Source organism: Glycine max, chromosome 9 (assembly GCF_000004515.6).
Source record: "Glycine max cultivar Williams 82 chromosome 9, Glycine_max_v4.0, whole genome shotgun sequence".
In the NCBI taxonomy this organism is placed as follows: domain Eukaryota; kingdom Viridiplantae; phylum Streptophyta; class Magnoliopsida; order Fabales; family Fabaceae; genus Glycine; species Glycine max.
Window position 1 is genome coordinate 40,346,037 of NC_038245.2, and position 21,821 is coordinate 40,367,857.

Consider the following 21,821-nt stretch of genomic DNA (forward strand, 5'->3'; position numbering starts at 1 on the left):
TTTATTTACGACTTCAAAGTTATAGCACATGTGAGGACTTACCCCTTTTGGAAAATAATTTAAAAAACACTCCCATATGAAGAAAATGGAAAAAAATTACACCCGAATGATAAAAAAAGCCTTAGTATTCTTGTAATAAGATGTGACACATATATTTTTCAATTTCTTCTCTCTATATTTTTGACTTAGTCCTCTCATCATTTTGATAGGCTAAATTTTATATTTTAATAGTGGGCATCACATTTTACACCTTATGACATATTTTCTGTTGAAATTCTAACAAAATCTTTGTTCAATTAAGCCATATGTATAGGAATGGCATCTCACAATCATGGGTTTTAACTTGTATGATAAGATTAAGGGTAAGCAATCATTTTTGTCCCTAAATATGTAATTTGTTAACAATTGTATCCCTGAAAGATGAAAATACAAAATTTAGTCTTCGAAAGTGTAGAAAGTGCGATAAATATATCTGATCGTTAACTTCCGTCCATCACCGTAATAAATTAGCCTATGTGACACAGAGGGATGAATTTGTCACTGAAATGATTGTCAACGTGACCATGCTGACTAGATTGAATGAAAATGATAGTAATATATCATTTTTGGACATAAATGTCAGTAATGCTTTGTTAGACAAAAAATGTCAATATTTTTTATTGGAGGAAAATGCCATTAATTTGTTTTGGAGTTAAATGACAATACGTTCCATTGAACCAAAATATCAATAAGTTACCATTATTGAATGAAAATGTTAGTAATTTTTTATTGAACCTAAATATCAGTATATATCTATTGGACTAATTTGTTAAACCCAAATTTTTTTCCATTTAAGGATAAAATATAATTTTAAGGTAAATTTTCACCATTTTTTATCGTTATAAACATAACATTACAATAATCACTTAAAAAAAATATATTGACAAACATAATTTAAAACAAACATAATAATAACGATAATATTGATTATCAACCATAATTTGTTTGTCACAATAGAAATTATCTAAAATAAACATTATACCAGTTTACCAAAATAAACATTGTAAGAGTGTATCAGTAATTACAAATTTTTCCAAATTATAATAATTAGTTCACAATCTACTATAAATAAAAGATAAATATATCACGTGATACCCTCTACCCCAATATACATATTTATATAATAACATACACGAAAATACGAAATTACATAAAATGGAATTTTATTCAATGAACATAACAAAGTTCACGTGAGTAAAAGGTTCACATTCACTTCACCATTACAAATAAAACTCGTTAGAAATATTTTCGACTCAAAACATCATGCATTTAAAACAAAAACTCATGTCCTAATGTCACATCCTATCAAAGCATTGTGTTTCATCGTCCTCTAGCATGAGGTTCTCCATAGCTACACACCTAACTATCTGCTCCCACGAACACAAGGTTCAAGATCATCACAGGATACAAACACAAATAGCACACAGGAAGTGAGTTATCACATTCTTAACTAATAGAGAGAAACAGAACAACACATATCATATAAATGAAATAACACTTACTTAAACACTTCATGTCATTCCACCACTTGTCATATGACATCACATCTCAACACTACCCGTTCCACACATTTTCACATCATTCACGTACTCAAGTATCAAAACACAATATCACTCAACCAATCACTATCGATCAATTCATAGACGTTATGCAATAAATGTATTAAGACTTAATCGTATATGCAATGTGGTACCATGTTAAGGTAAAACCTCATTGGGCGCCTATGAGTACATGACAAGACAGACCACACACTGGTAAGTTAGGTCACTGTCACTAGATAAAATCATAGGGAGACCAGTCAGGATCACGCTGTTTTGTGAAAATGCTCCAACCATGTGCGATCAACACAGGCTTAAAGGAACACTCAAACCAGGTGTATTTACCCCTAATGCCTAAACTCCAAAAAGTCCGTCAGCGCCTCTCCTTCCTGATTCAGGTTCATCCCAAAAAATATTTTAGCACACAGACTTTATCTATGAACTATACAAAACACACAACTCTTCAATTGTTCTCAAAATAATTTTATCTCGTCGTATTTGTGATTAAACTCGTCGGGTCCCTGCAGTGGTTCCCATCACAATACTCATTGCACATTAACTCGTCGCCCTTAAAGGGTCTTATAGTTGTGTGATTATATGATTCATAGCTCACAACTCAATGCACACAACATTTCAATGCACATATATATTACAAGTCAATACATACTCAATTTATCACATACACTCGGTCTTAATCACAATGGTATAATCCCAGAATAACATGTTATCACACTTAATGAATCATATACGCTTTACCTATGAACTATGCAATGCATACAACTACTCAATTATTTTCAAAATCATTTTAACTCATCGCACCTCAAAGTGATTCAACTCGTCGGGTTCCCACAGTGGATCCCATCACAATACTTATCGTGCAAAAGCTTGTCGCCCTTAAAGGATCTTATAATTGTGTGATTGGACAGTTCATAGCTCACAACTCAATATACACAACATCTCAATACACATGTATTTTACCATTCATCACAAGTTCAATTTGTCACTTACTCACAATTTGAATCACAATTTCATAATCTCAATCTAACAATTTATCATGTCAATCTAACAAATTTTGTCCAAAGTACAAACAATTTATACAAAAATGTTTCTCAAAACATGGGGAGTAAAACCTCTCAAACAATTTCATACAATCATATCAAAATCAATGAATCAAAATCATAGGTCAAAACTACGAAAACACCAAAAACACTCAATTTTATCAATCAATTCGCATCAGGACATCAATTGGTTCGTTAAACAAAACAATATCGTATTTATAATCATAAAGAAAAAATTATAATTCAATAAACATCCCAAAATAAATTTAATTTAATCCTCTAAGGATCTCTACACATGTTCATTCTAACCCCAACTGCGGTAAACTCATCCCTTACCTCTAAGCGGACTCATGTGTGTAGTCCGATAGTGATAGCGGTGTCTTTAGCAGTTCCCTAAGATTCCTCAAGTTTTTCCTCTGTTTGTTTGGCTAGGGTTTCCAAGCGTTAAAGAGAATAAAAAGAGATTGTAGTCTCCATTTCACTGTGTCAACGTACGAGACTAATTTCTATCTGCAAAAACATTATTTCACAAATTCCAACAGATGCTTTGAGTTCTATCTATACATTGAATTTTTTTTTTCAATTCTTTGTGCAGGAATTTGTCTTACAATAGGTTCAATGGTTCCATACCCGCATCTCTAAAGAATCAAAACATTGAACTTGAGTAAGTTGATTTTTTTTTCTCTTCTTTTTTCATAGCAAGCAGCTACAATTAATAGATGTATAATTCTTTTCTGGTTTTCATACTGATTATATGTACTGATTATATGTATTGCTGGAAAAACAGTGAGAACTATAATGCTTCTGCAGAGATGCTCTGTTGCCAATTTCCTTCTTGTTGCTTAAATTAAAATTGACAATTTTTTATACCAAATAATATGATCCCAGATTTATAATTTCTAACTGAACTTTGAAATTGTGGAATTAAAAAAATGTAATGATGTTTAGTTGTTAAATTAATGTGACGGCATAATAATTTTTCTGAAGATCAAGTTTAAAGTGTAAAGGTGCATTCTGTTGGATTTCTCTAATTTTCTTAAATTAAAGTGCATTGTTAGTAGTTTATAACTTTAATTTTATTAAAATATATTCATACTGTAACTTATTAAAATATTCTTTCTAAAAAAAATAGTAGCCATAGTATATAGCAAATCTCTTTAAAAGAGTGAGATAACATAAATGACTAGAAAAGAATATTTCTCTCAGAGAGGGAGATCACGACCACCATGTTTACAGTACCATGATTGACACATGATCATTAGATCAGAATGTTGGAAAGTAAAAATTTATTGTAATCCTTCTGTTGACTTGCAAAAACAGCTAACAAAACCGTAGCTTTCTCGTAATACGATGTGACATATAATTTGATCTTTATTTTTCAATTCCTTCTCTGTATTTCTGACTTAGTGGACTCATCATTTTGGTAGGCTAAGTTTTATTACTTTAGCAGGTGGGTTTTGATCAAGATTTTTGTTCAATTAAGCCATATTCTGCGTAACAGGTGGGTTTTGATCATGTAGTTAACTAGCTTGCGGTTTCTCACAATCATTTTGGTAGACCAAGGAATTCAGCCTGATGCGTACACATACACGATATACTTTTTTATCTGCAAATGTTAGTTTCGTTAATAGAGGGATCAAACCTGCAACCTTTTTTCTCTTCATTTCTTTCTTAACCATTCAATTTACCTTATATTTTTACTATACTTATTCATGGATTGTGAAAAGGTAGAAAACTTAATAATGGAAAAGAGGTTTTTGAGGATCTTTTGATTAAAGGCTATCATCTAAATGTATCCACGTATAATGTTACGATCAATGGGCTTTTGTAAAGAGGGTTTCTTTGGTGAAGCTTTAGCCATACTGTCGAACATGAAAGATGGTGGTTGCATCCCTAATGTTGTAACTTATGAAATAATTATCTCAGCTCTTATAGAAAACAATGAGAATGACATGGGAAACAGACTTCATCGTGAAGAAATTACGAGAGGACTATTGTAAATGAGATTGGCTGCAAGTGCAACTTCTGCGAGCATTCTGGATTGAAGGTATCAAAGCCTCATAATTGTTGCATACACCTCAGTTTATTTGTGTGTTGGCTTATTAATGTATTGATAACTATATATTTATTCGTGTATGTGCTTAGCTAATAGGGGGAATTTGGAAGAGCTTATACAAAACTTGTAGGTTCGAAAGCTTATGACCTTGCTACAAAGTTTTTCAGCTTATTTTTATAAGTTCCAGAGTCAATTTTATTTTTTTTTTTTGCTGAATTCCAGAGTCAAGTTTATGAATAAGCTCTCATATAATAAACTTTGATTAAATAAGTATTCAACTAAGTTGTTTATCCAAATATATCTCCCATATTTTGGTCTTATTTTGTTGTTAATGTTGTCAAAAGATATCATATGTACCTATAAACTGTCTTGGACATCTACAAGTATCATGAGTCAGAGTGTGTATGAATTTATAAGAACAAGGGAAGAATACACCCAAAATACAAAAATATAAAGTGATCTTTTATTTAAATGCCAGGACTTCCTTTTCTATTATCTCCTTCAGCTCAAATGTTTTGATAGTTAGATCCTACTCAATTACGTCTTGACAAGTTAACAAAACATGAACAGCATACCCCCAATAAGTTATTAATCAAATCTTATTCCTTTAAATGCATGGAGTTGGGTTGCATAAGTAAATATAGAGATACACATTTTGATGATATTTTGCTGCTACTAGTAATGATTTCAGGGGTCTCCATCCCAAAGCTCTTCCAAGGTCTTGTAAGGCCCATTTTCTGATACAAAACTTATTCCACGAAACATCCTACGTTGTGGAATCTGGCTGAATTTCTGTGATTCCTCCTGGCTCAGTTCCCAGTCAAATATGTCAAGGTTTTGTTTCATCCTCTCCTTGTTGAAGCTTTTCGCAATTGCAATTGCCCCTTGCTCATATATCCATCTTAGTGCAATCTGCATCACAATGGCATTGCCCGTTGTGAATATACTTATAGTTTTCTTTTGAACAATCAACTATAAAAAAATATAAGCTTAAATACATTTAAGGTCCCAGGGAAATGATTGAATTTTGTTCCAGGTCCCTAATAATTTTTTCCATTGTTTTGAGTCTCTGACATATTAAAACTTTTAAGTTATTGGATAGTGCTTTAGTGCTGCTGAAACTTGTTCTAAGTAGTCAAGATTGAGCATACACCTCAGTTTATTTTTATTGATTGGTAGAAATAAAGAAATGTTACACTTCAAATATGTACTTGGCTAAGGACATATGAAGAAAAAAAAGTAGAGACAAGAAGAGCTTATTCCCATTATATTTTGTTATAGATTTTGAACTTCATGGTAAAAAAAAGTAGAGTTGTAATGGATGATGGATTAAGACTGAGATAGTAAGAGCAACCTGAGCCATGCTCTTCTGTCGTTCACAAGCTATTTCCTTAAGGATTGGGCTCTCCATAACTGCATTTGTACCATGGACACTTTTGTAAGCTCCTAGTGGTGACCATGCACTCACATGAATTCCTTTCTGCTTGCAGAATTCTCTGAGTTTCCCCTGCTGCCATGCTGGGCTTATTTCCACCTAAAACCAATGGAAGGAATCAATACTGCCCCCAAGTGTGCCAAGTGTTTCATCTATTGAAAGATGAAATAACTAGAATTTTATTCACATTTAATTGTGAATGTACAAGAGATATATATAGAGTACAGAGGATAACAAACTCTATTATCTACTAAATATCTATAACATGAATTTAAATCTATTTATAACTTCAATTTAAATTATAACAACTTACAACTAATTACTCTATCATATCAATTGGCTAACATCATCGCTGCGTAAATATCAATTCCCATGCAGTTGCTAAAGCTTCATACCTGATTGACTGCAGGAGGGATGGTTGCATTTTCCACGAGCTGGGTGAGCTTTTTGATGCCGAAGTTGCTAACACCAATGGACTTGGCTAAGCCCAATCTGTAACACTCTTCCATAGCTTCCCATATTCCTTTCATGTCAAAGGAGGGAAGCACATTCTCCTTTAATATATTATGGTACCCTTTGGCTTCAGGTTTCATCCTCAGTGGCCAATGAATCAAATAGAGATCTACATACTCCAACCCCAACTTCCTAAACAGTTTTGAGGAAACTTACACTATTACATAGCATGCAACCAGAGAAACAAAGTGTAGAAGAGATAATATACAAAATAGGTATAATTACTCATTTGGTTCCTATGACTGCATGATCTTTACGTTTTAGTTCCTCACATTTAGAAACTACTTGGATTTAGTTTCTGCACATACAATAAAAAGTGTATGTGTAGGTACTAAAACGAACAGCTTTTAGGTGTAAGGGCTAAAACATAAAAGATTGTGCTAATATAAGGATCAAATGAGTAATTAAACATAATATACTTTCTGCAGTGAGTCTTAAGAGTTGGAACAACAAGGTCAGGGTGAGCATCAGTGGTCCATAGCTTTGATGTGATGAATACTTTATCTCTGCTCTTTATAAGGCCTAGATCTAAGGCCTATGCCACAGCTTTGCCTAGAGACTCCTCACTTCCATACAGAGAAGCAGTATCAAAGTGTCTGTAGCCAACCTCAAAGGCAACAATAGGGATGGAGGTGAGAGCTTCATGTGGTGGAAGAGGAATTGATGCGGTTCCTAGGCCTATCACTGGCATCTTTTGCCCTGAGTTTAGTATCACTTCTGGGATTTTCTTTGCTTCCATATCTTCTGTTGGGTCTGATATGTGTTGAATGTTGTTAGTATATATGGAAGTGTTATCTGGTGCACAGTCAACTGTTTGTATCCACACGTTATGCTATGCCTTCGGAGAAAACTAGAAACATGGATTACGACCTGGAATTAGCCAAATTAACTGAATTTTCCTCCTTGGCATTTTTGTTTTGAGTCTTGGACACAACTTTTTTTTTTCTTTATTTATTTGGTTGATTCTTAGTAGGTCCAAACTTTTTTTTTGTTTGGCCAAGTTTTAAACAAAATCGGTTGATTTATAAAATATATTCATGAGCCCAATTCCAAGTTTTCAGAAACGTATATCTATGTATTTAACGGAAGGATAGTGTTTGTAGAAATATTGTGCATTAATTTTTTTCCTTCCTAAATTCAACAAATAACTAAGCAAAATCCATAAACATTTGCATAGAATGTTAGTGCAGTATGGTTGGTGGTGATGGTATGTATGCATTGATAACAGATATATATTTTTCATTTTTCCTTTGAATGGAAGAGGCACCACAACCTTACTCCTATGATAAAAATGCCACACTCTTATTCTACTCAAGGTCACAAGCAAGGGCACTTGTGAAATAAAACTAATTAAGGGCAGCTAGGTCCTTATATGAAGACTGAGCCAACCATAATGATAATAGTAGTACAAGACATCTTAATAACATGGAAATCAAATCTTGCTTATTTTCATAATTTTTATCCTAAAACATAGTTTGACCCTTGAAGAAATACTCAAACGTCTCCATCCCAAAGTTCTTCCAAGGTCTTGCAAGACCCATTTTCAGATAGCCACATGTCCCCCGTGTATTGCCTGCGCTGAGGAACCTGACTGATCCTCTCTAAATCTTCTTCACTCAGCTCAAAATCAAATATGTCCAGGTTCTGCTTCATCCTCTCCCTGTTAGTGCTTTTAGCCATGGCACTTGACCCTTGTTGGTACACCCATCTAAGTGCAACCTGAAATGACAGTGTCACCATGAATTAATAAAGCACACTTTCTGTTGGCTATTGGCATAAGTGATTTAAAAAATGAGTAAGACAAGAAGTCAAGAACCATTTTTTGTCAGTCTCTTGCTTACTTCATGTGTGGTTTTGATACAAACCAATTTGACCACTTCACAGTAAATGATAATGTTACTATTTACAAAAATGCTCCTGTGAAGTGTGTACATAGTGAAACTGTGAAAGGATTACTATTTTCTCAAAACTGCTAGCATCATACTCTCTTGATGTATTCTTTTGAACTCATTCTCTACTATGGACTGAAGTTTATGGGAAATTATATAATATTGTCAGTCCTACTACTTATTTAATCAGTCAAACTAATAATTTTATAGTTTTCAACAAGTTTCAATCAAAAGTGAAGAGTATTTTAAAAGGAGTGTATTGCTGGCACTTCTCTTTTTCTGTTGTAAGTGTTTGATTGCTTTTAAGTCATAAGCGTTGGCTTCTCTGTCTTCTCATTTTTTTCTAAGAATATGTGAATTTAAGTCACAGTTGATGAATAAGTTGCTCCATTTTATGCTGAAAATTTACCTGAGCTATGGTCTTCCCTTTTGCCTTTGCTATGTCTTGGAGGATTGGATTCTCCATGACAGCTCCAGAGCCCCAAAATATCTTATAAGCACCAAGAGCTGACCAAGCACTAACATGAATTCCTTTCTGCTTGCAGAACTCCCTGAGTTTTCCTTGCTGCCAAGATGGGTTCATTTCCACCTGAAAAAACAATAATTCAACATCATAACATGAGTACCAAGAAGTCCAAGACCATCATAATAACTATGTGCCAAACCAAATATACATCTCTGGAGTAATCAAATTATGGTACCTGATTGACTGCAGGAGGAAAGGTGGCTATTTCCAAGAGTTTGGTGAGTTTTTTGACACCATAATTGCATATGCCAATGGACTTTGCTAATCCCAACTTGTAACACTCTTCCATAGCTTTCCATGTCCCTTCTATATCAAAGGGCAGAAAATCTTCCTTGGTAAAAACAGTTGGATTTTAAAGATCATGTCTCAGCCTCACTGGCCAATGAATCAGATAAAGATCCACATACTGCGTCCCCAGCTTCCTAAACAACATTGTGTGGCACATAAAGTACTCAAACAACATTAGTAGTTATAGAAAAATAATAAAAGCAATTACAAAACTTAGATGTAGTTCTATTAGTGCTTTTGGCGCTGTTCTCCAATCAGAATTGGAGTTTCACTCAGGTAATCCGTGTAATAAAGGTTTCCATCAAATGTTAATGTGTATTACCGAGGTGAAACTCCTATTCAAGTTGTAGAACAACACTAAGCTTATATGAAACCGCATCTAAGTTTTGTCCACAAAATAAAATAAAATTAAAAAGTGAGCACAAACACAATATTAAGATCATTAGAAACAATGTGAGAATGGAGATTATATGTACTTTAATGTGGTCTTGAGAGCTGGGACAATAAGATCACGGCGTGCATCTGTGTTCCAAGGTTTTGAAGTGATGAAAACTTCATCTCTACTCTTTATTAGGCCTTTTTCTATGGCATTGGCCACGGCCAGGCCTATGGCTTCCTCTGTTCCATACACTGCAGCAGTGTCAAAATGACGGTAACCAACCTCAATGGCTTCAACATAGATTGAAGCAAGGGTCTCATTTGATGGACGATTCTCCACTGAAGTTCCCATGCCTATAACTGGCATTTTGTGTCCAGAATTCAGCAACACATGTGGGATTTTCTTTCCTGCCATCTTCTTTCTTTCTCCTTCTTTCTAACTTTGTCACAAATGTAACTGGAATGGGAGGTACTATCTCTTTTTAAGGGGTCATGTTTTGTCCTAAAGTGTATTTAATTTCAAAGGGATTGTGTATTATTGTGTTCATGATATATGGAGAAGGAAAAAAAGCATTATTTATAAGATTAAACTTTTTTTCAATTACTCATTTAATACTTATACTTGTAAAATCTTTACATTTCAGTCATTATATATTAATATCTCATTTTTCGTAAAATAAATTAAAAAATATTTTATTTAAAAATAAATAGAGTTTTAAAAAAATAATGAGGTTTTTATAATTAAATAAATAAGAAAAAATAATTTTATTTATTAAAATACTAGTTTTAAGGTAAATAAAATAAATATATGTCCTTAGAAAAAAAATATTTTATTTATTCATTTGATAGAGAGTAAAATAGAGTTTATTTTTATAAAATGATAAAATAAAAAAATAGAGTAAAGAATAAACGCTGAGTATCCTAATTATAAATAGAGACATATTAGGTTAGTTTTCAAACTGACTCTATTATCTCTATCATTTCTCTCCTCTCAATTTCGTTTTTTCCTTCTTCCTTTCCCAAAACCCCCCTCCTTTTTCACATACACCCAAACCTGTCTCAGTAAAACAAAGATCCCAGACTTAACTGTTGGATCGTCGTTAAATTTGAACACCAGGTTTGGAACTTATTTTCGCACATATCCATCGATGGGAGTTTCAAAATAATGTCTGTGGTGAGGGGAATGTCCCTTGCACATAACTCTTTGTTTTTTTCGTATACACCCAAACCTAACCAAGTAAAATTAAGATCTCAAACTCATTAACCGTTGGATCGTCATGAAATTCGGACACCAGGTTCAAAATGCATTTCCGCACATCTCCACCACTGGGATTTGCAGAGTAATGTCTGTGGAGGGAGAAATTCTCATTGCACGCAGATAATAAACTCGGTTTGAGTGCTCCTTTAAGCTTATATTGATTTCATATGATTGGAGCATTCTCGCAAAACAAAGTGACCCTAACTGGTCACCTTATGATTTTACTTAGTGAGGGTGATCTGACATATCCATTGTGTGGTGTGTCTTGTTATGTACTCCTAAGCGCACCAATGTGGTTTTTCACTGACATGGTACCACATTACATATAGGTTTGAGTCTTAGTATAATTGTTGCATAACGCTTGTGAATTATTTATTATGAAATTGATCAATATTGTTACGTTTTGAATCGAGTGTGATTAATGTGTAATGTGATTAGTAATTGAAAAATTAGCTTTAAAATGATAAAGTGGTGAAGTGACGTGAATTGTATTAAGTTCAATTATGTGATAAATATTTTTATAATATATTTTGCTTATGCATTTGTTTATCCGTACTTTAGTTAGGAATATGATAGTTCACTCTCTGTGTGTTGTTTGTATTTGGATCTTGTGAAGATCTCAAACTTTGTGTTCGTGGAAGCAGATAGTTAGGTGGATAGTTATGGAGAACCTCATGCTAAAGGACGTTGAAACACGATACTATGATAAGATGTGACATTGAGGCATGAGCTTTTGTTTTAAATGCATGATGTTTTGAGCCGAAAATATTTTTAACAAGTTTTATTTGTAATAGTGAAGTGAATGTGAACCTTTTACCCACGTGAACTCTTTTATATTCATGGAATAAAATTTCATTTTATGTAATTCCATATTTTCATATATTTTATTATATAAATATGTATATCGGGACAAATAATACTCATTTTATTTTTTACACATGCATTTTTTAATCTATTTTAATATGTATAATCTAAAATTTTAACTAAAACGAATTAAGAAGTGTATGAATAAAGATTAAGGATGTGTTTGGTTTGGCGTTTGACCATCCAAACTAGAGTTCATCTCTCAAAAAGTTATATTTGCATGTTTGACAAATCATTTTCACAGTTGAATTGACCGTAACTTTCTTTCAAATTTAGTTTGAGTCCAAAGCTACTATTCTCTTGTTTTTCAGTTGAGCGGAAAAAGTTTTAAACTTAAATGAAGTTGCATTAAACCTACATTTAACAAAACTTAAGTTATAAAGTTGAGTTCAATTAGATTCCATTTTTTCAACTGAAATTCAAACACACACTAAATGGAGTTAAAATGCATCCAAATATACTATGAAAGAAAAGATATATTGAACCATGATAAATTATTTTTGTGTGTGTTAATTTTGGTTCCCACAATGGAACCAACCCCGAACCAAACATACAAGAAGCATGCTGGATAGGTGGTACTAGTGTGAGAGTGTTGAGGTATCTTTCTAATTATGTAAGGGCAGTATTTATAATGTAAGAGAAGGTGATAATGTAAGAGGGTGTGTGATGTAACATCCTATTTTTTGTAAAATAAATTAAAAAGATTTTATTTAAAAATAAATAGAGTTTTAGAAAAATAATGAGATTTTTGTAATTAAATAAATATGGAGAAATAATTTTATTAATTAAAATAATATTTTTAAGGTAAATAAAATAAATGTGTTTTTTTAGGAAATGAAAAAAATGTTTTATTTATTCTTTTGATAAATAGTAAGATAGAGTTTCTTTTTATAAAATAAATAAAAATAGAGTAAATAATAGGCTGAGAGTACCTTAGCTATAAATAGATACATATTAAGTTAGTTTTTACATTTACGGTATGTCTTTACGCTCTCTCTTCTCTCAACTTCGTTTTTCCTCCCCTTCTCCTAAAACTCTTTCCTTTTCCCATACACTCAAACATATCTGAGTAAAACTACGATCTCGGACTTGTAAAATTTGAAAACCAGGTTTAGAATTCATTTTCGCACATCCCCACCGTTGGGATTTGTGAAATAATGCCTATAGTAAGAGAAATGTCCCTCACACGGAGACAGTGAAATGGAGGCTCCAATCTCTTCTCCTTATCTCTAACGCTTGAAAATCCTAGCAGAACAACCAGAGGAAAAGCTTGAGGAATCTTATGGAACCTATAGAGACATCACTATCACTACCACTACCAGACTATACACGTGAGCCCCCTTAGAGGTAAGAGATGAGTTTATCGTAATTGGAGTTAGAATAAATATATGTATGGATCCTTATACGATTAAATTGAGATTTATTTTAGGAGGTTTACTGTATTGTGATTCTTCCTTTTGGATTATAATTATGAGATTGTTGTGTTTGACGAGTCAATTGATATCCTGATGTGAATTGGTTGATAAAATTTAGTGCTCTTGGTGTTTTCATGTTTTTTACCTATGATTTTGATTCCTTTGATTTTCATATGATTATGTGAAATTGTTGGAGGAGTTTAATCATATGAACATAACATATTAATATTATTATTGTGTGACATGTATATAATGCATGAGGCGTGATAACATGTTGTCTTGGGATTATGGAATTATGATAAACTATGTGTAAGTGACAAGTGGAGTATGTGTTAAACTGTGAGATCACACATGTGTATTGAGATGTTGTGTGCATTGAGTTGTGAGCTATGAACCATATAATCACATGACTATAAGACCTTTTAAGAGTGACGAGTTAATGCACGATGAGTATCGTGATGAAATCCATTGTGGGAACTCGACGAGTTTAATCACTTTGAGGCACGACGAGTTAAAATTATTTTTAGACCAATTGAGGAGTCGTGTGTTTTATACAGTTCATAGATAGAGTCTGCGTGCTAAAGTATTTTTTAAGTTGGACCTGAATTAGGAGGGAAAGACCCTAACTGACTCTTCGGAGTGTAAGCCTTGGGGTAAATACACTTGGTTTGAATGTTCCTTGAAACTTATGTTGATTACATATGGTTGGAGCGTTCTCGTAAAACAGAGCGAGCCTGACTAGTCTCCCTATGATTTCACCTAGTGAGAGTGACTTGACGAAGTTTTTGTATTGATTGATATTGATTGGTTGAGTGATATTATGTTTTGATCCTTAAGTACGTGAATGATGTGAAAATGTGTTAGACGTGTAGTGTTGAGATGTGATGTTACGCGGTAAGTGATGGAATGACATGAGTTGTGTTAAAGTAAGTTGTATTTCATTTATATAATATGTATATCTATGTTGTCTCGTTTTTCTCTATTAGTTAGGAATGTGATAATTCACTCCTTGTCTATTATTTGTGTTTGAATTTTGTGATGATGTCAAATTTTGTGTTTGTGAGAGTAGATGGTTAGGTGCATGACTATGGAGAACCTCATGCTAGAGGATGTTGGAACACAATGCTCCGATAGGGTGTGACATTTGGACATGGAGTTCTATATTAATTGCATGAAGTTCTGGGCATGTAATTTTTATCATTTTGTTTCACATGCTGAGTCTTTAGTTCATTCTTTGGAGTTTTGGACGAGCTTGTTTTGAGCAGGAGATGTTTTGAATAAGTTTTATTTAGTAACAGTGAATTGAATGTGACCTTTTTACCCACGTGAATTTGTTTAAGTGATTTGAATAAAATTGATTTAATTAAATTCCAGATTTTTATATGTTTTTCTTAAGTATATGTATGTCAGGGTAGATGGTGTAAAAACATAAAATACGGAATCTAATTAAATCAATTTTATTCAATAAAATCGTATGTAAATGCACGTGGGTAAAAGGTCCACATTCACTTCATTGTTATCAAATAAAACTTCTCAGAAACATTTTCGGTTCAAAACAAGATTGTTTAAGTTTATAAAAGAACATAAGTTAAGTAGCACAATAAAATAAAGTAAAATGACATGTTTGAAACATCATTCAATTAAAACAGAAATTCATGTCCCAATGTCACATCCTATCAGAGCATTATGTCCCGACGTCTTCCAGCTTGAAGTTCCTTAAAGCAATCCACCTAGTCATTTGCTCCCATGAACATAAGGTTCGAGATCATCACAAGATTCAAACACAAACAACACATAGGGAGTGAATTATCACATTCTTAAATAGGTAGAGATAAAAGAAGACACACGTATATAATATAAGTATAACAAGCTCAACTTAGCACAATTTACATCATTTTACCACTCATTGCATAACATTACTTGTCCAAAGGATTTAATCACAAAATCACATTTCACACTTTCACATTAATCACTTGTGTAGAACAACAAATCTCAAGTACAACACAACATCTCACACTCACACAATTCATTACCCACCATCACGTAACAAGTCACAATGATCATTACACATGTGTTATGCAACAGATACACTAAGACTTAATCCTTTATTCAATGTGGTACCATGTCAATGAAAAATAACACCAGGGTGCCTAGGAGTACATAACAAGACACGCCACACAAAGGGTATGTAAGGTCATTCTTACTAAGTGAAATCATAAGGTGACCAGTCAGGATCACTATTTTTTGTGAGAATGCTCCAACTATATGAGATCAACATAAGCTTAAAGGAAAACTCAAACCGAGTGTATTTACCCATAAGGCCTAGACTCTAAAGAATCCGTTAGGGCCTCACCTTCCTGATTCAGGGTCAACCCCTAAAACAACTTTTGCATGCAGATACTGCTCATTGTGAATGTATGAATACAGGTTTTTGATGATGCCAAAGTATAATCAAACAAGATTGCTTCAAGAAACATTCAAGGTTAAACAAACAGAGATTGCTTCAAGATTAAATCAAGACCAAGAAAACAAAGATCAAGAAGAAAGCTCAGTCTTAGTCTATCTTTGTTAAAAGAGTCTCTTAGTGATTGCAAAGGTTTGGCCTCATAACATAGTTTTTAAATTGATTATAAAAAGGTTTTAGAATATTTTTAACATTTTCTGAAAAAAAAAACATTTTTTCACTGGTAATCGATTACCAAAAGTAAAATTGTTTTAAAAAGCTTTATCAGAAAGTTTAAAATTTGAAATTTGAAAAATTTAAAATTTAAAATTTGAAATTTGAAAAATTTAAAATTTAAAATTTAAAATTTAAAAATTTCAGAAAAACTCCTTAAAAAGACATATCTCTTCAAATCATTTTGAAAAGGCATGATGAGCTTATATATATGTGTCTAACTTAAAAAAAAAAGATATTCTAAGAGAATTTAATTCTCAAATGCTCTCTCAACAACTATTGGTCAAATACTTGCAAATTTATTGAGAATTCACCTAGGAACTTCAATTTGTATCATCTACTCTAAAGGAGAGAAATCTTTCTATTCATCTCTTAAACTCAGTTGTAATCAAGAGATTGATTGTCTCTTGGATTGTGAGAATATTGAACACAAGGGTGAGGGATCCCAATGTGTGTTCAAAGTCTGTAAACAGAGATAGTGAAAAATTTCAAGTGGGTTGCTTGAGGACTGGACGTAGGCATGAGAAGTGGTCGAACCAGTATAAATCAAGTTTGCAATTCTCTCTTCCCTTATCTTATTTATTTTATTGCAATCAATTTTGTCTTGCATGTTCAAAGAACATTATTAAATTGATTGTTGTTTTTTCTTCTGCATTCTGAGCCTATCATTTAAAAGGGGTTAAAAGTTTGTTAGTTGAAAATTTTGTAAGACTTAATTTACCCCTTCTTAAGTTATTGAGACCACTTGTCCAACACTCATGAATTATACAATACTCACGGCCTCATACTTATTTTCAAACACATTTAACACAATGCTTTACAATTTAACACCTCGGGTTCTTAACTTGGAACCCTACAGTTTTCTTTTAACACATCACACATTGCACTACAATTTAGCACCTGATGTTCCTAACTTGAAACCATACACTTTCTTTTTAATACATCGTGCATTGCGCTATAATTTAACACCTTAAGTTCCTAACTTGGAACCCTATACTTTCTTTTTAACACCTCGGGCATAAACTGTGACACCCTCTACCCCTCACATATATATTAATAAAGGAATAAAAATTCAAATATTAATTAAAAGTATTTTTAAAACATTTTTAAATACAAGCTTTTCAAATGGGTAAAAGGCTCACATTCACTTTCTTCTACATCATATTCAAACTTGTCCAAATAAATAATAAAGTCATCTCGACTCAAAGAAAGTCATATAAGTCTCATACAATTAATATAGAACCTATATCCTAATGTCACATCCTATCAGAGCGTGGTGTTCCCGTGTCCTCTAGCATGAGGTTCTTCATAGTCATCCACCTATTCATCTGCTCCCCCGAACACAAGTTCAAGATCATCACAGGATCCAAACACAACAACACACAGGGAGTGAGTTATCACATTCCTAGCTACTAGAGAAACAAGACAATTAAATATACATATTATATAAATGAGATACCACTTGCTTAAACATAGCTCACGTAACTTCACCACTTCGTCATTCAAAATTCACTTTTCAATTATCAATCACATTACACAAGAATCCCACACTTCGATCAAGATATAATAACACATCAATTAGCAAGCATATGCAATAGTTATGCTAAGACTCAATTCTATATGCAATGTGGTACCATGTCAGTGAAAAACCACCCTGGGGCGCTTAGGAGTACATAACAAGACACACCACACAATGGGTTTGTCAGGTCACTCTCACTAAGTAAGATCATAGGGAGACCAGTCAGGGTCACGATGTTTTGCGAGAATGCTCCAACCATATGAGATCAGCATAGGCTTAAAGGAGCACTCAAACCCGATGACCCCCAAGGCCTACACTCCGAAGAGTCCGTCAGGGCCTCTCCCTCCTGATTCAGGTCCAACCCCTAAAATAATTTTTTTTTTTTTACATGCAGAAGACACTGCTCATGAATTATACAATATCCACGACCTACACTCGTGTTTTAAACACGTTCAACACAATTGCGCTACGATTTAACACTGGTTCCTAAATAGGAAACCTACATTTTCTCTTTAACACTGCGCATCAACGCTTTTCTCAAGATAACGCTGGTCGGGTATTGTACAATTCATAGCTTACAATACAATTAATTTCACATCAAGTGTTAACTACACACTTATCCACAACTAGAACTCATTCACAATTTCACATCTCATAGTGTCACAATCCACCATCACATGTTTACACGTATCTCACAATTTAACGCATGTTCAACTTTACACTTATACTCAATCTCAATAACAATATTATAATCTCAAAGCAACATGTTATTCAACAATTCATCACATACTCACAATTTGAATTATCATTTCATATCCTCAATATAACAATTTATATAAAAGACTATCACAACATGAGGACTAAAATCCCTCAAATAATATTACACAATTATATCCAAATCATAGGTCCAAATATACAAATATCAAGAGCACAATTTATCAAGCAATTTTCATCAGGACATTAATATTTTATTTATAATCATAAAGGAAAAATTGCAATTTAACAAACATCCCAAAATAAAATCCCAATTTAATCCTCTAAGGATCCCTACACATGTTCTCACTAATCCCCAACTGTGAATAACTCATCCCTTACCTCTAAGCGGGCTCACGTGTCTTCAGCCAGCGATAGCAACATCTCTAGCGGTTCCCGGAAATTCTTTCAATTATTCATCCGACTGTTCCGATAGAATTCCCAAACGTCAGAGAGACGGAGAAGAGATTGAAACCTCCACTTGTACTGTCTTTATACGATTCCTTTTTCTCCCTCCACGAATATTATCTCGCAAATCCCAACGGTGGAAGCGTGCGGAATTGAATTTCGAACAACATATCCAAATTTCACAATAATCCAACGGTTAACGAAACCGGGATCGTAGTTTTACCAAGACAGCTCTGGGTTTCTGCGGGAAAGAAAAAGGCTACAATGCAAAGGGTTTTTCTCTTAGTTCAGACAAGATATCAAAATTCCCAACGGTGAGAATGCTCGGAATTGTGTTGCGAACATGATACTAAAATTTCACGACGATCCAACGGTGAACGGGTTCGAGATCGTCGTTTTTCTGAGACTGGTTTGGTGGGCTGCGGGAAAAAGAAAGGGTTTTGAGAGGAGAAGGGGAAAAACGAAAATGAGGCCAAAAGGAGGCAGCTGACTTAACATAACTATTTATACCTAGGGTACTCAGCCTATTATTTGCTCTATATTTATTTATTTATTTATTTATTACTAAAAATCTTTTTAAATTTATTTACGAAAAATTGGGATGTTACATAAACACTTTTCTCAAGGTAAACACCAGTCGGATAATTGTATAATTCACATATCAAAACACAAGTAATATCACATTAAGTATTAACCACGCACTTATTCACAACCATATCCCATGTTCACAATTTAACACGTCACAATCCATCATCACATGTTCACGTGCATCTCACAAATTAATACATGTTCAACTTGCCACTTATACTCAATCTCAACCACAATTCATAGTATACAAATAATATTACATATATAAACACATACTATATAAATAACTAAACACACAGATATTCTAATCATGAATTTACAAAGTGAAATATAATCAAACAAAACTACAACATGGATTCACTAAAATTTTTGAAGAATCTTATAGTTAAATAGACTTTGGCCAATTTTAAAGAATAACAATATGAAACAACATATAAACTCATACTAAATATTAAAACTAAAACAATAATCGAAAATGTCGTTCTGTTAGCTTATTCTAATTCCAAATTATAATTTTAATTCCAAACTATATATAAAAAACCCTAAAAAGCATGAAAAGGAGAAAAATACAAAATCAATATCTCACTCCCTTTTATGATAAATCTCTCTTTACTTAATTTTATCAATTCATGCTAATTAGAAAAAACTTAATTTATAGGTTTCACACTCAACACAAGAACATATCAATTTCACAACAATTTCGCATTGGGACATCAATTGATATGCCAAACACAACCAATTCACGAATAAAAGAATAAGAACATAATTGAAATTCATAAAACAATCCAAAAATAGTCCAAAATTTATCCTCAAGGGATCCCTATACATATTCATTCAAATCCTCAAGCGTGAGTAACTCAACTCTTATCTCTAAGCGAGTTGACATGTGTAGTCCAACATCGATAGCGGCGTCTCTAGCTTTTCCTCTAGTTGCTCTACTACGTTTCCAAGCGTTAGAGAAAAGGAGAAGAGATTGAAATCTCAATTTCACTCTCTCCGAGGGACTTTTCTCTCTCTACACACATTATTTTGCAAAGTCCAATGGTAGGAATGTGCAAAAATGAGTTCTGAAGGTGGTGTCCAAATTTTAGGATGATCCAATGGTTAACGAATCCAAGATCGTAGTTTTACTAGAATAAATTTGGGTGTATGCAGGAAAAAGAAGATTATGAGAGAGAAAGAAGGAAGAACGAAGTTGAGAGATAGAAAGTGTAGAAATGTATTGTAAATATGAAAACTGATATAATAATCTCTATTTATAAATAAGATACTTTGAGCTTATTATTTAATCTATTCTATTATTTCATAAAAAAGCTCTATTTTACTCTTTCATTAAATAAATAATCAATTAAAATATTTATTTATTTTCTAAAACATCATTTTATTATATTTATTTTTTAATACTATGACATCCTTATTTTAATTAATAAAAATTATTATTTTTTATTTATTTAATTCATAAAAACTTTAAATAATTCTTTTTTATTTTAAAAAAATGAAATGTTATTGTGTATCCACGATTTGCCCACTCACGGGGATGTTCTGTGACGTGCCAACTCCTTGGGGTATTTGATTTGGAATTCTAGGCCCACATTTTAGGCAATGTTGCATGTGACTCGAATGTCACTATTGATCTTTTCTTCTCTTTTGACATAGGAAGTCACTGTCGATCAGAGACCAAAATTATTGTGTACTTCAAAATTAAGAAACCACTCTTGTTCTGCCACGACTTAAAATGGTGCTAGCTAGCATATAAAGATATCTTATGGTTACACACGTTTGGGTGAGACAAGAGGAAGAAAGACAAAGAGAGGCATATGCAAACAATAATAAGAAATGAAATGCTGCAGAGCAGGTGCCACGTAGACAGAAGAATCAAAATGATGGCAACGGTTGACAAATGTGTCGGTTATGTTACGGTTAATATCCATAAATAAGATTTAAAGTCCAAATAAACTATATAATAGGACAATTTCATTTTATTTCATAAATTTAAGGATCTTATCGGCAAGAAAGTTAGGCTGTGTAATTTTCTTACCACAGGTCATTTTTTTTTTCTTGAAAAGCAATCTCATTGGAGATACTTTTGAATACTATTAAATTGGATATCTCTTTTAATTAAAAAATTTCTTGCTTTTAAAAAAAATCTGTTTATAGCATATAAATAGATAAAAAGAACGGACTTGTTACAATTTATGCTCTTGAATTTCTTATAAAAACTATTATTTAAAGACTAAATAGCGTACGTGTTGATAAAATATTTTTTTTTACATTGTTATCTAATAAAAAATTAACATACCCAATATGTTAATTTTTTTTTATAATAATTACTCTAAAAATCATAATTAGTTATTATATATTATAATTGATTAATATTATAACAACTAAGTTATTATCCAACAAACTTAAATTTGAATTTTTTAAAGGATGAGATCAATTCAAAATTACTTTTTATGTTTTTTATTTATTTAAAGAAATGTTAAAATGTATTTTTTTATATTATAGTAAATGTATTTATTTTGAATTTTTTTTATTAGAACATACAAAATTCAACATGTCTAATTCAAAATCGTCCCGATAAAATCGAATATTATCTAGAAATATATCAAAGGTATAAAT

General features: G+C 32.6%; 1 protein-coding gene and 1 pseudogene across 1 annotated transcript; both read right to left on the reverse strand.

The window, feature by feature from the left end:
• Positions 1 to 5,132: 5,132 nt before the first annotated feature.
• LOC100812826 (methylecgonone reductase-like) lies at positions 5,133 to 7,655 on the reverse strand (annotated as a pseudogene).
• A 217-nt stretch (positions 7,656 to 7,872) lies between these two features.
• Positions 7,873 to 10,164, reverse strand: LOC100799129 (protein REDOX 2). The gene is made up of 4 exons (XM_041004982.1): positions 9,819 to 10,164; positions 9,230 to 9,476; positions 8,938 to 9,117; positions 7,873 to 8,358 (listed from the first exon to the last, which is right to left on the reverse strand). Exons 2-4 carry the CDS (start codon positions 9,341 to 9,343, stop codon positions 8,134 to 8,136), a joined length of 519 nt encoding a protein of 172 aa, XP_040860916.1. The 5' UTR covers positions 9,344 to 9,476; positions 9,819 to 10,164; the 3' UTR covers positions 7,873 to 8,133.
• Between the last annotated feature and the right edge of the window lie 11,657 nt (positions 10,165 to 21,821).

Coding starts and splice junctions, on each gene's coding strand:
- LOC100799129 (XM_041004982.1), bottom strand. CDS start 9,343: ATGGAAGAGTGTTACAAGTTGGGATTAGCAAAGTCCATTGGCATATGC. Junction 9,118..9,229: donor TTCCTCCTGCAGTCAATCAG/GTACCATAATTT, acceptor TTGTTTTTTCAG/GTGGAAATGAACCCATCTTG. Junction 8,359..8,937: donor AAGGGAAGACCATAGCTCAG/GTAAATTTTCAG, acceptor CTGTCATTTCAG/GTTGCACTTAGATGGGTGTA.